The sequence below is a fragment of the Molothrus ater genome, unplaced genomic scaffold, assembly GCF_012460135.2.
Source record: "Molothrus ater isolate BHLD 08-10-18 breed brown headed cowbird unplaced genomic scaffold, BPBGC_Mater_1.1 matUn_MA122, whole genome shotgun sequence".
Classification (NCBI taxonomy): Eukaryota; Metazoa; Chordata; class Aves; order Passeriformes; family Icteridae; genus Molothrus; species Molothrus ater.
In genome coordinates this window covers 1-10,585 of record NW_023416576.1, presented here as the reverse complement: position 1 = coordinate 10,585, position 10,585 = coordinate 1, and the positions used below count along the sequence as shown (strand labels likewise).

At 66.4% G+C, this 10,585-nt stretch overlaps 1 protein-coding gene and 1 long non-coding RNA gene across 2 annotated transcripts; both read right to left on the bottom strand.

Annotated features, from left to right (window-relative positions):
* Positions 1–263: 263 nt before the first annotated feature.
* On the bottom strand, positions 264–8,879 carry TUT1 (terminal uridylyl transferase 1, U6 snRNA-specific; the record flags this gene model as incomplete). Its single annotated transcript, XM_054518278.1, has 10 exons — positions 8,641–8,879; positions 7,716–7,906; positions 7,042–7,242; positions 6,448–6,562; positions 4,605–5,733; positions 3,602–3,711; positions 2,718–2,840; positions 2,522–2,614; positions 1,049–1,576; positions 264–595 (listed from the first exon to the last, which is right to left on the bottom strand). Coding segments are annotated over exons 1-10 (3,039 nt in total), but the record flags the coding sequence as incomplete, so codon positions are not given.
* Positions 8,880–9,052: 173 nt separating this feature from the next.
* Positions 9,053–10,335, bottom strand: LOC118701062 (uncharacterized). The gene is made up of 2 exons (XR_004982409.1): positions 10,177–10,335; positions 9,053–9,505 (listed from the first exon to the last, which is right to left on the bottom strand). It is a non-coding gene; the product is annotated as an uncharacterized LOC118701062 (long non-coding RNA).
* Positions 10,336–10,585: the final 250 nt, after the last annotated feature.

Sequence of the window (10,585 nt, the reverse complement as noted above, 5' to 3'; positions counted from 1 at the left end):
CCCTGAACCCCAACGGGACCCTGAACCTCCCCAAAATCCTGAACCCCAACGGGACCCCCGGGACCCTGAACCCCAACGGGACCCTGAACCCCCCCAGAGTCCTGAACCCCAACGGGACCCTGAACCCCCCCAAAATCCTGAACCCCAACGGGACCCTGAACCCCCCCAGAGTCCTGAACCCCAACGGGACCCCCGGGACCCTGAACCCCCCCAGGACTTGGAGCCCCCCCGGGACCCTGAACCCCCTCGGGACCCTCAAGCCCTCGATCCCCCCGGTTCCCGTCGGTGCCCGGAGCCCCCCCGGAGCCCCCCCGGTAGCGGAGGCGGCGGCGGAGGCGGCGGCGGCCCCGCCACACCCGGTGCCAGACGCAGCAGCTCCACCGGGAGGGACCCGCGGGACCCCGGGGCCGCTTCGCGGGCCGGACCCCGGCCCCGTCCGGGACCCCCTCGGGGAGGCGACGCTTCGAGCCCGGCCCCGATGTCCCCACGTCCCCAAATTCGTCCTGAGACCCTCCTGTCCCCCCCTCCGGGTGACATTGGGCTCCCGGGGGTGGCTCTGAGGGATCCCCCGATGTCCCAAATTCCTCCCCAGACCCTCCTGTCCCCCCCTCCGGGTGACATTGGGCTCCCGGAGGTGGCTCTGAGGGATCCCCCGTGTCCCCAAATTCCTCCTCAGACCCCTCTGTCCCCCCCTCCAGGTGACACTGAGCTCCCGGGGGTGGCTCCCCCGGTGTCCCAGTGTCCCCAAAGTCCCCTCGGGACCCCCCTGTCCCCCTCCCCAGGTGACACTGAGCTCCCGGAGGTGGCTCTGAGGGATCCCCCGATGTCCCAAAGTCCCCTCGGGACCCTCCTGTCCCCCTCCCCAGGTGACACTCAGCTCCCGGGGGTGGCTCCCCCGGTGTCCCAGTGTCCCCAAATTCCCCCCCAGACCCCCCTGTCCCCCTCCCCAGGTGACACTGAGCTCCCGGGGGTGGCTCCCCCTCATCCTCCGGTGTCCCCGTGTCCCCAAATTCCCCCCCAGACCCCCCTGTCCCCCCCTCCGGGTGACACTCATCTCTCGGGGGTGTCCCCCCCGGTGTCCCCCCCGGTGTCCCCCCCGGTGTCCCCGCGTCCTCGGGCTCGCAGCCGCACCCCAGCACCTCCCTGAGCACGAACGCCACGGCCGCGCTCACCTCGCTCTGCGGGACCCCCCCGCACCCCCCCGGGGGCCGCAGCGGGACCTGGATCAGGAATTTCCCCTCGGAATTCCCGAAGTTCCCGCGGTTCGCGGGCTGGAGCAGCCTCATCACGCCCCAGGGGCGGCCCCGCCGCGATTTCTGCAGGAACTCGGGGCCGCGACAGAGGCGGGCGGCGTCGCGACAGCAGCGCACGAATCGCGACACGGTGCGCGCCGTGACGTTGGCGGCCACGTTGTGGCTGAGCTCGAAGGGGTCCTGCAGGGTCAGGGGGCCCGGGCGGAGACCCCCGAGAGCCTCGGGAGGGGGGCGAGGCAGAGCTCGGCCCTCCAGGGGCGACAGGAGGAGCCCCCCCAGATCCAGGGTCCCGAAATAGGAGAAGAATTCGGCCAGGAGGGAGGCTGGGATGGGGGGCATGAGGGGGTGGTTAGAGAGGTGTGGAGGCACCCCCGGAAATATCCAGGAGAGCCCCAAAATCAGACAGAAATAAGCCTGAAAATAGCCTCAAAATCAGGCAGAAAGTGCCCTAAAATCACCCAGAAACAACCCCAAAACCACTCCCAAAAACAGCCTTAAAATCACCCAGAAACCACCTAAAACCACTCTCGAAATCACCCAGAAACAACCCCAAAACCACTCCCAAAAACAGCCTTAAAATCACCCAGAAAGCCCCCAAAACCACTCCCAAAATCACCCAGAACCAACCCCAAAACCACCCCAAAAATACCCTCAAAAATCACCCAGGAACTCCCCCAAAAACATCCAGAAACCCCCCAAAAACCACCCCCAAAACTCCCCTAAAAATCCCCCAAAATTCCCCCAAAACCCGATGGATTTGGAGCCCCTCCCCGGTGGGATTTGAGTCCCCCCCCAGTGGCTTTGGAGCCCCCCCGATTTAGGACCCCCCAAATTTGCCCCTCCCCAGTTGGTTTGGAGCCCCTCCTGGATTTAGGGACCCCCAAAATTTGTGCCCCCCAGTGGCTTTGGAGCCCCCTCCCCAATTTTGGACCCCCCAAATCTGCCCCTCCCAGTGGGTTTGGAGCCCCTCCCGGATTTAGGGACCCCTCCCCAGTGGGTTTGGAGCCCCCTCCCCAATTTAGGACCCCCAAATCTGCCCCTCCCAGTGGGATTTGTGCCTCCACTGTGGCACTGGAGCCCTCCCGGATTTAGGGACCCCCCCCCTCAGTGGGTTTGGAGCCCCCCAAATCTGCCCCTCCCAGTGGGATTTGAGCCCCTCCCAGTGGGATTTGTGCCCCCGCTGTGGCACTGGAGCCCTCCCGGATTTAGGAACCCCCCCCTCAGTGGGTTTGGAGCCCCCTCCCCAATTCAGGGCCCCCCGGACCCACCCGCGCTCTGTCGGTTCCCGCTGGGCTCCAGCGCCGCCGCCTCCCGGGGGAAGCTGCAGTCCCAGCCCCCGACCCGAGCGCGCTCCTGGGGCCCTGGAACCGGCACGGGGAGGGCTCAGAGACCCCCGGAATGGGGCGGGGGACCCCCGGAAAGGGGACAGGGGTCGGGGGGAAGGTGGGGAAGGGGTCTGGGCACCTGCCAGGAGGCGGAGGCGCCGCACCGAGGGCAGCACGGGGGGGCTGCGGCTCTGCAGGAACAGCACCAGCAGCAGCGTCAGGGCGTAGTTGGTGAGGAGGGGGCCGCCCCCGGCCCGGTTCCCTGCGGCAGTAACGGGGGGGGGTCGGTCCTCAGTGAGCTGAGACCCCCCCTCAATTGGCCACGACCCCCCCCCGGCTGCCTGGAGCCGTTTGGGGCTGGGCTGGGGGCTCCGAGGGGCGGCACCCGCGGGGATTTTCGGGGCTCCCTTCCCGTTTTGGGGGGGGGTCTTTGCCCCTTTTGGGGGTCCCCAGCCCCTCTGGGAGGGGTCTCAGTCCCTTTAGGGGGGGTCTTTGCCCCTTCTGGGGTCCCCAGCCCCTTTTAGGAGTGTCTCAGCCCCTTCTGGGGGTCTCAGTCCCTTTGGGGGGGTCTCCAGACCCTTTTTGGGGGGGGTCTCAGTTCCTTTGGGGGCTCTCAGCGCTTTTGGGGGGGGGTCTCAGTTCCTTTTGGGGGGGGGTCTCAGTTCCTTTTGGGGGGGGTCTCAGTTCCTTTTGGGAGTCCCCAGACCCTTTTGGGGGTCTCAGTTCCTTTTTGAGGGTCCCAACCCCTTTTCGGGGGTCCCATCCCATCATTTTTGGGGTGTCCCAGCCCCTTTTAGGGTCTTCCATCCCATTGTGGGGAGGGGTCCCGGGAGGGGTCCCGCCCCCCTTCACCTGCCAGGTGCTGCCCCCTCCCCAAGAACCACACGGGGGCTGTGGGGAGGGGGGGGTCCCAGCAGGTCCCAGCCCATTTTTGGGGTGTCCCAGCCCATTTTCGGGGGGTCCCAGCCCCTTTTAGGGTCTCCCATGCCATTTTGGGGAGGGAGGGGTCCCGCCCCCCCTCACCTGCCAGCCGCTGCCCCCCCGCCCACAGCCGCAGGGCGTAGCCCAGGGGCCGCACCCGCGGGTCGGCGTCGGCGCAGAGGCGCAGGAAGCGAGTGTTGAACAGGGCCAGGCTGGGGCCGGGTTTGGGGTGAAAAACGGGAAAAACGGGGAAAAAATGGGGAGGAAAAGGGGCAGGGAAAAAGGGGGAAAAATGGGGAGGAAAAAGGGGAAAAAATGGGGAGGAAAAGGGGCAGGGAAAAAGGGGGAAAAATGGAGGAGGAGGGAAAGGGGGAGAAAGAGAAAGGAGAAGGGAGAGAAATGAGAAGGTGCCCCCCAGTTCCCTCCCAGTTACCCCCAGTGCCCCCCAGTTCCCTCCCAGTTACCCCCAGTCCCCTCCCAGTGCTCCCAGTCCCCTCCCAGTGCCCTCCTCATGCCACCATCTCCCCTCCCAGTCCATCCCAGTTGCTCCCAGTGCCCCCATAACCCCTCCCAGTTGCTCCCAACACCCCCTCGTGCCCCCATAACCCCTCCCAGTCCCTCCGAGCCCCCTCCCAATGCCCCCCTCACGTCCCCATTCCCTCTCCCAGTCTCTCCCAGTCCCTCCCAGTCCGTTTCCAGTACCCCCCTCATGTCCCCATCCCCGCTCCCATTCCCCTCCCAGTTACTCCCAGTCCCTCCCAACATCCCCGTCATGCCCCCATCTCCCCTCCCAGTCCCTCCCAGCGCATCCCAGTCCCCTTCCAATGCCCCCATCCCCTCTCCCAGACCCTCCCAGTCCCTCCCAGTGCTCCCAGTGGCTCCCAGTCCCTCCCAGTGGCTCCCAGTCTCTCCCAGTGGCTCCCAGTCCCCTTCCAATGCCCCCATCCCCTCTCCCAGACCCTCCCAGTCCCTCCCAGTGCTCCCAGTGGCTCCCAGTCCCTCCCAGTGGCTCCCAGTCCCTCCCAGTGGCTCCCAGTCCCCTTCCAACGCCCCCATCCCCTCTCCCAGTCCCTCCCAGTGGCTCCCAGTCCCTCCCAGTCCGTACCGGTTGTCCAGGCACACGTCCCCGGCCAGTCCCGACTGTTTGTGGCTGAATTTCACCACGGGGCGCCGAGCGCCGGGCACGGCCCGGACCCCCCGGACCCCGGGCACGCAGCGGCGCAGCACCGCCCCCACCAGCAGCAGCGCCCGCTCCGGGGGCGCCCCGCGCCCCAAAAGGGACCCCCCGGACCCCACACGGGACCCCTCGGACCCCAAACGGGACCCCAAAAGGGAACCCTCGGACTCGGGGGATGAATCCCCTGACAGGGACCCCTCATCCCCCGACAGGGACCCCTCGGACCCCATAAGGGACCCTTCGGACCCCAAAAGAGACCCCTCAGATCCCAAAAGGGACCCCTCGGACCCCATAAGGGACCCCTCGGACCCCTTAAGGGAGCCTTCGAGGGAGGGGTCCTGGTTACCTGAAGGAGACCCCAAAAGGGACCCCTGGGACCCCACAAGGGACCTTTTGAGGGAGGGGTCTCTGTCACCTGAAGGAGACTCCAAAAGGGACCCTCTGTCCCCCAAAAGGGACCCCTGGGACCCCAAAAGGGCCTCAGGGGACTCATCCCCCGACAGGGACCCCTCAGACCCCAAAAGGGACCCTCTGTCCCTCAAAAGGGACCCCTGGGACCCCAAAAGGGACCCTTTGAGGGGGGTGTCCCCATCCCCCAGCAGTGTCCCCGGGCTCTGGGGGTCCCCATTTGGGGTCTCTGCGATTTGGGGGTCCCCGTTTGGGGTCCCCTCCATGGGGGGGTCCCCGTTTGGGGTTTCTGGGATCCGGGGGTCCCCATTTGTGGCTCTCAGTCTCTGGGGGTCCCCGTTTTGGGTCTCTGGGATTTGGGGGTCCCCGTTTGAGTTAGGATAAGCGTTTTTGGGGGTCTCTGGGATTTGGGGGTCCCCATTTGGGGTCCCCTCGATGGGAGGGTCCCCGTTTGGAGTCTCTGCGATTTGGGGGTCCCCGTTTGGGGTCTCTGGGGTTTGGGGGTCCCCATTTGGGGTCCCTTCCATGGGAGGGTCCCCGTTTGGGGTCTCTGGGCTTTGGGGCTCCCCCAGCTCCAGGTGCAGGTCCAGGTCGCAGCCGTGGACGTCGAAGCCGTTGACGGAGGAGCCGTAGGGGACAACGGAGCAGCCTGGGGGGACACGGGGGGGACACGGGGGGGGACAGGTGAGGGACAGGTGTGGGACACGTGAGGGACAGGTGAGGGACAAGTACAGGGACAGGTGAGGAACAGGTACAGGGACAGGTGAGGCACAGGTGAGGGACAGGTGAGGGACAGGTGTGGGACAAGTACAGGGACAGGTGAGGAACAGGTGAGGGACAGGTGTGGGACAGGTGTGGGACAAATACAGGGACAGGTGACACAGGTGAGGGACAGGTGGGACAGGTGTGCCCAGGTGTGCCCAGGTGTGCCCAGGTGTATCCCAGCTGTGTCCAGGTGTATCCCAGGTGTATCCCAGGTGTACCCCAGGTGTATCCCAGGTGTACCCAGGTGTACCCAGATGTATCCCAGATGTGCCCAGGTGTATCCCAGGTGTGCCCAGGTGTATCCCAGGTGTACCCCAGGTGTATCCCAGGTGTACCCAGATGTATCCCAGATGTGCCCAGGTGTACCCCAGGCATACCCAGGTGTGCCCAGGTGTATCCCAGGTGTATCCCAGGTGTATCCCAGGTGTACCCAGGTGTACCCAGGTGTATCCCAGGTGCATCCCAGGCGTACCCAGGTGTGCCCAGGTGTACCCAGGTGTACCCAGGTGTACCCCAGGTGTATCCCAGGTGTACCCAGGTGTACCCCAGGCGTACCCAGGTGTGCCCAGCCACGCCAGCTGTGCCCAGCTGTGCTCACCTGGGAAGAACTCCGTGAACACCTCCCTGATCAGGGTCACCAGCAGCTCCCGCAGGCGCCGCTCGGCCGCGCTCAGCTCCAGCGCCCGCACCAGCAGCTGCAGCTGCGCCCACACCTGGGGACGGAAACCGGGCAAACTGGGAGCACTGGGAACACTGGGAACACTGGGAGGGGCAAACTGGGTGAACTGGGAGCACTGGGAACACTGGGAATGCCAGACTGGGAACACTGGGAGGGGCAAACTGGGAACACTGGGAACACTGGGAATGCCAAACTGGGTCAACTGGGAACACTGGGAATGCCACCCCGGGCAAACTGGGAAACTGGGCAGACTGGGCAAACTGGGAGTGCCAAATGGGGCAAACTGGGAGTGACTCCCCCCAAGCCAAGCTGGGCAAACTGGGAGCATCATCCCTTCCTTACCGGGCAAACTGGGAGCACTGGAAACCCCCTTAAAACACTGGGAAAGCTTTGGGACCACCCAAACCCCCCCAAAACCCCTGGGGGAACCTCGGGACCCCCCCAAACCCCCTCAGGAGAGCTTTGGGACCCCCCAAACCCCCCCAGTCCCCCCCACCCGAGCCCCCCACTCACGTCCTGGGCCCGGCCCAGCGCCTGCAGCAGCCCCGGGGGTCCCGGGGGGTTCCCGGGGGGGTCCCGGGGGGGGTCCCGGGGCCATTCCCGGTGCTCCCGGGGCCGCACCCGCAGCCGCCGCCCGTCCAGGAAATGCCGGGGCTGCTCCAGCGCCCGCTGCCGCCCCGCGGGGTCCCGCAGCTCCACGATAGCGAACGCGCCCTGCGGGACAGGGAGGGGCTATCGCGATAGGCGCGATATCGCCTTGCCAAGGGAGGGGACATGAGACCCCCCGCCCCCAGGGCCAAGAAATCCCTCCCAGGGCACTCAGAACCCCCCTCCCCAGCTTTGTCCGTCACTATCGCGACAATCGCGACAGCCCCGAGAGCCTCAAAATTCCCGCCACTTTTTCATTCATTATCGCGACAATCGCGGGGTGCTGCTGTCCCCTCCCGCCGCTTCCTCCCCGACTATCGCGACAATCGTGGAGCGCCAGTGTCCCCTCTCGCTGCTTCCTCCCTGACTATCGCGACAGCCGCGGGGTGCTGTTGTCCCTTCCCCCCGCTCCCTCCTAAATTATCGTGATAATCGCGGGGTGCCGGTGCCCCCTCCCGCCGCTTCTTCCTCGCCTATCGCGACAATGTCCCCGTCCCCAGGGTCCCTCCCGCCGCCGCCGGTGCCGCCGCCGTCCCCACCTTGTCCTTGTCCATCACGACTGTCGCGACAGGGCCGAAGGCGCGGAAGTGGCGGCGCAGCTGCTCGGGCGCGGTGCCCCGGCGGAAGCCGCTGACGAAGAGGCTCCGCTGCTCCTGCGCCCGGCGCTCCGCCCGCAAACACCGGAGCCGCCCGTGCCGCTTCCCCGACAGGTGAGAGCGCAGGCTCGGCACTGAGCGGGTTAACGGGGGGGTTAACGGGGGGGTTAACGGGGGTAACGGGAACCGGGCACTGCGGCAGAGCCGCGAGAGCGGGGGCTAACCGGGGATAACGGGGAGTAACGGAATAATGGGGATTAACGGGGATAACCGGGATTAATGGGGGTTAACGGGGATTAACGGGAGAGAGGGGGTTAACGGGGAATAATGGGGAGAACGGGGATTAACGGGGATTGGGGACACCGGGAATTGGGGACTGCGGGACAACGGGGATAACAGGAACCGGGCACTGCGGGGATGAACGGGGACAGCGGGAATAACGGGAAGCAGGGACTGCAGGAACAACGGGAATCACCGGGAACTGGGAGCAGTGGGAACACTGGGAATGGGAACTGGGGACACCGGGATCACCGGGAACAGGAACTGGGGATACTGGGAACGGGGGTCACCGGGACCGGGAAGCACCAACGGAAATTGGAGTCACGGAGATCCCCGGGACGGGAACCGGGGTCTCAGGGCTTCCCCGGTGCCGGTAATTGGGGCAATACAAACTCCCCGGTCCCGGTTAAAACGGAGTTTGGAAGCCCTCCCTGTTCTGGTTAACGGGATCTCGGAGCCCTCCCCGGACACGGGAACCGGGGAGTCACAGGACGGCCTCGGAGCCCCCAGCCCCGGTAACCGGGACCGTAGTGCCCCCCACCCCCCGGTGCTGGTAACCACCGCCCCTTCAGCCCCCGGGATCACTCACGGTTGGCCGTGGTGATCTGGCACAGGCGGCAGCGGAAGCCGCCCCGGTGCAGCGGCTCCACGTCGGGATCGTTCGCCGGGTCCGTTACCGGGGCCGTTACCGGCACCGGGGCCGTTACCGGATCGTGGCCGGGGCCCGTTACGGGGTCGCGGCCCGGGTCCATGTCGGGATCAGGGTCCGGGTCGGGATCAGGGCCCGGCCCCGGCGCCGGTTCCATGGCGAGCTCCGGTTCCCGCGCCCGTCCCTCAGCCACTTCCGCCGGAAATGGTCCGTTCCTCCCCGCTCCCCCACGCGCGGTCCGTCCCTCACCGTGTCCCCCCCGGAAACGCTCCCCAACACAACCGTTCCGCCCGGTGCCCCCCCGGTATTCCCGTTACCCAACCCCCGCGCCGCCGCCGTTTTTTGACTCTCGTTGAAGAAAAAACTCATCGCGTTTATTTCCTGTCGCTACAGAACCGGGACAGCCCGAGATACAAAACCGGGGGCGTCTCTGCACGTACAAAAGGGGCCCGCGGAGGAGGGGGAGGGGAGGGGGGGGGGGTTTGGAGGGGGGGAGGGGCAAAAAGGACAGCGGGGGGGAGGGGGGGGCACCGAACCCACCCCCCCTCCCCAACCCCCCCCCCGCGAGATTTTGAGATTTTTCTATGGAAATAAAAAAAATACAAAAGGGTTGTGGGGCCGGGGGAGGGAGGGTCAGTCCTCGAGCACGATGGGCTCGGAGGTGCTGGAGGGGTGGGGGGGGGCGGGGGGCGCCAGGGCCCCCCCCGGGCGCAGGGGGAGCCCCCCCGGTTTCACCTTGAGGGGGAGGTTGGGGCGGCGGGCGGCGCGGCGGAGCTCCAGGTGTGTCAGAGCCTTCCGCAGAGCCCTGGGGAAAGGGGGGGACACAGAGCGGAGGGATCAGCTCAGGGAACCCCAAAAAATCCGTGGGACCCTCCCCCAGCGTGGGGTGTGGAGGGGCACGGGGCTGGTGCGGCCCCCACAGGGTAAACCCCAAATTTGCTGTGCTGGAGGGTCTTGGGACAGCTCAGACCTTCCAGGACCCTGCCAGGGCTCCCCAAATCCCCTCAGGACCCTCCCAGATCCCCTCAGGACCCTCCCAGACACCCTCGGGACCCCTCAATTCCCTTCAGGATTCCTCAAACCCCTTCGGGATCCCCCAAATCTCTTCAGGATCCCTCAAATCCCTCTCAGATCTCCCCAGATCTACTCTGCACCTCTTAAACCCACTTGGGACCCTCGCAAATACCCTCAGGACTCCTCAAACCCTCTCAACCCCCCCCCCCCAGGAACCCCAAACAGCCTCAGAACCACTTCTGAACCCCCCAAATTCCCTCAGGACCCCTTCGGGCCTCCCCAGATTCCCTCAAGACACCCCCAAATCCCCTCAGGATCCCCCAAGTTCCCTCAGAACCCCCCCCAACCTTTTCGGAATCCCCTCAGGACCCCCCCAGACCCCCTCAATTCCTCTCAGGACTCCCCCAAACCCTCTCAGAACCCCCCCCCTCAGACTCCCCCCAAACCCTCCAGCCCCGGTACCGGGTGTCCTTGGTGGCCACGAACACCACGGGGATTGGGCCGTCCGCCGGGTTCAGTTTCTGCCGTTTGGTGCCGGGGGGGGGGCGCGGGGCGCAGCGCGGCCGCCAGGGGGCGCCCGTTGGCGGAGAAACGGCAGCGCCGCCGTCCCGACCTGCGCGGGAAGGGAGCGTAGCGTCAGCCCCGCCCCCGGCCAATCACAGCGCGCCGCGAGCGACCGCCGGCCAATCACCGCCCGCCTCCCACGAGCGCGCGCGTTATCCGGCCAATCACCGCCCGGCCCCCCCAGCGCGCGTTAACCGGCCAATCACAGCCCGGCACCCCTGTCAATCACGGCCCGCCCTGAGGTGTCGGTCACTAATAGCCACGCCCCAATCTACTACGTCCCTGTCAATCAATTTAAGATCCCGCC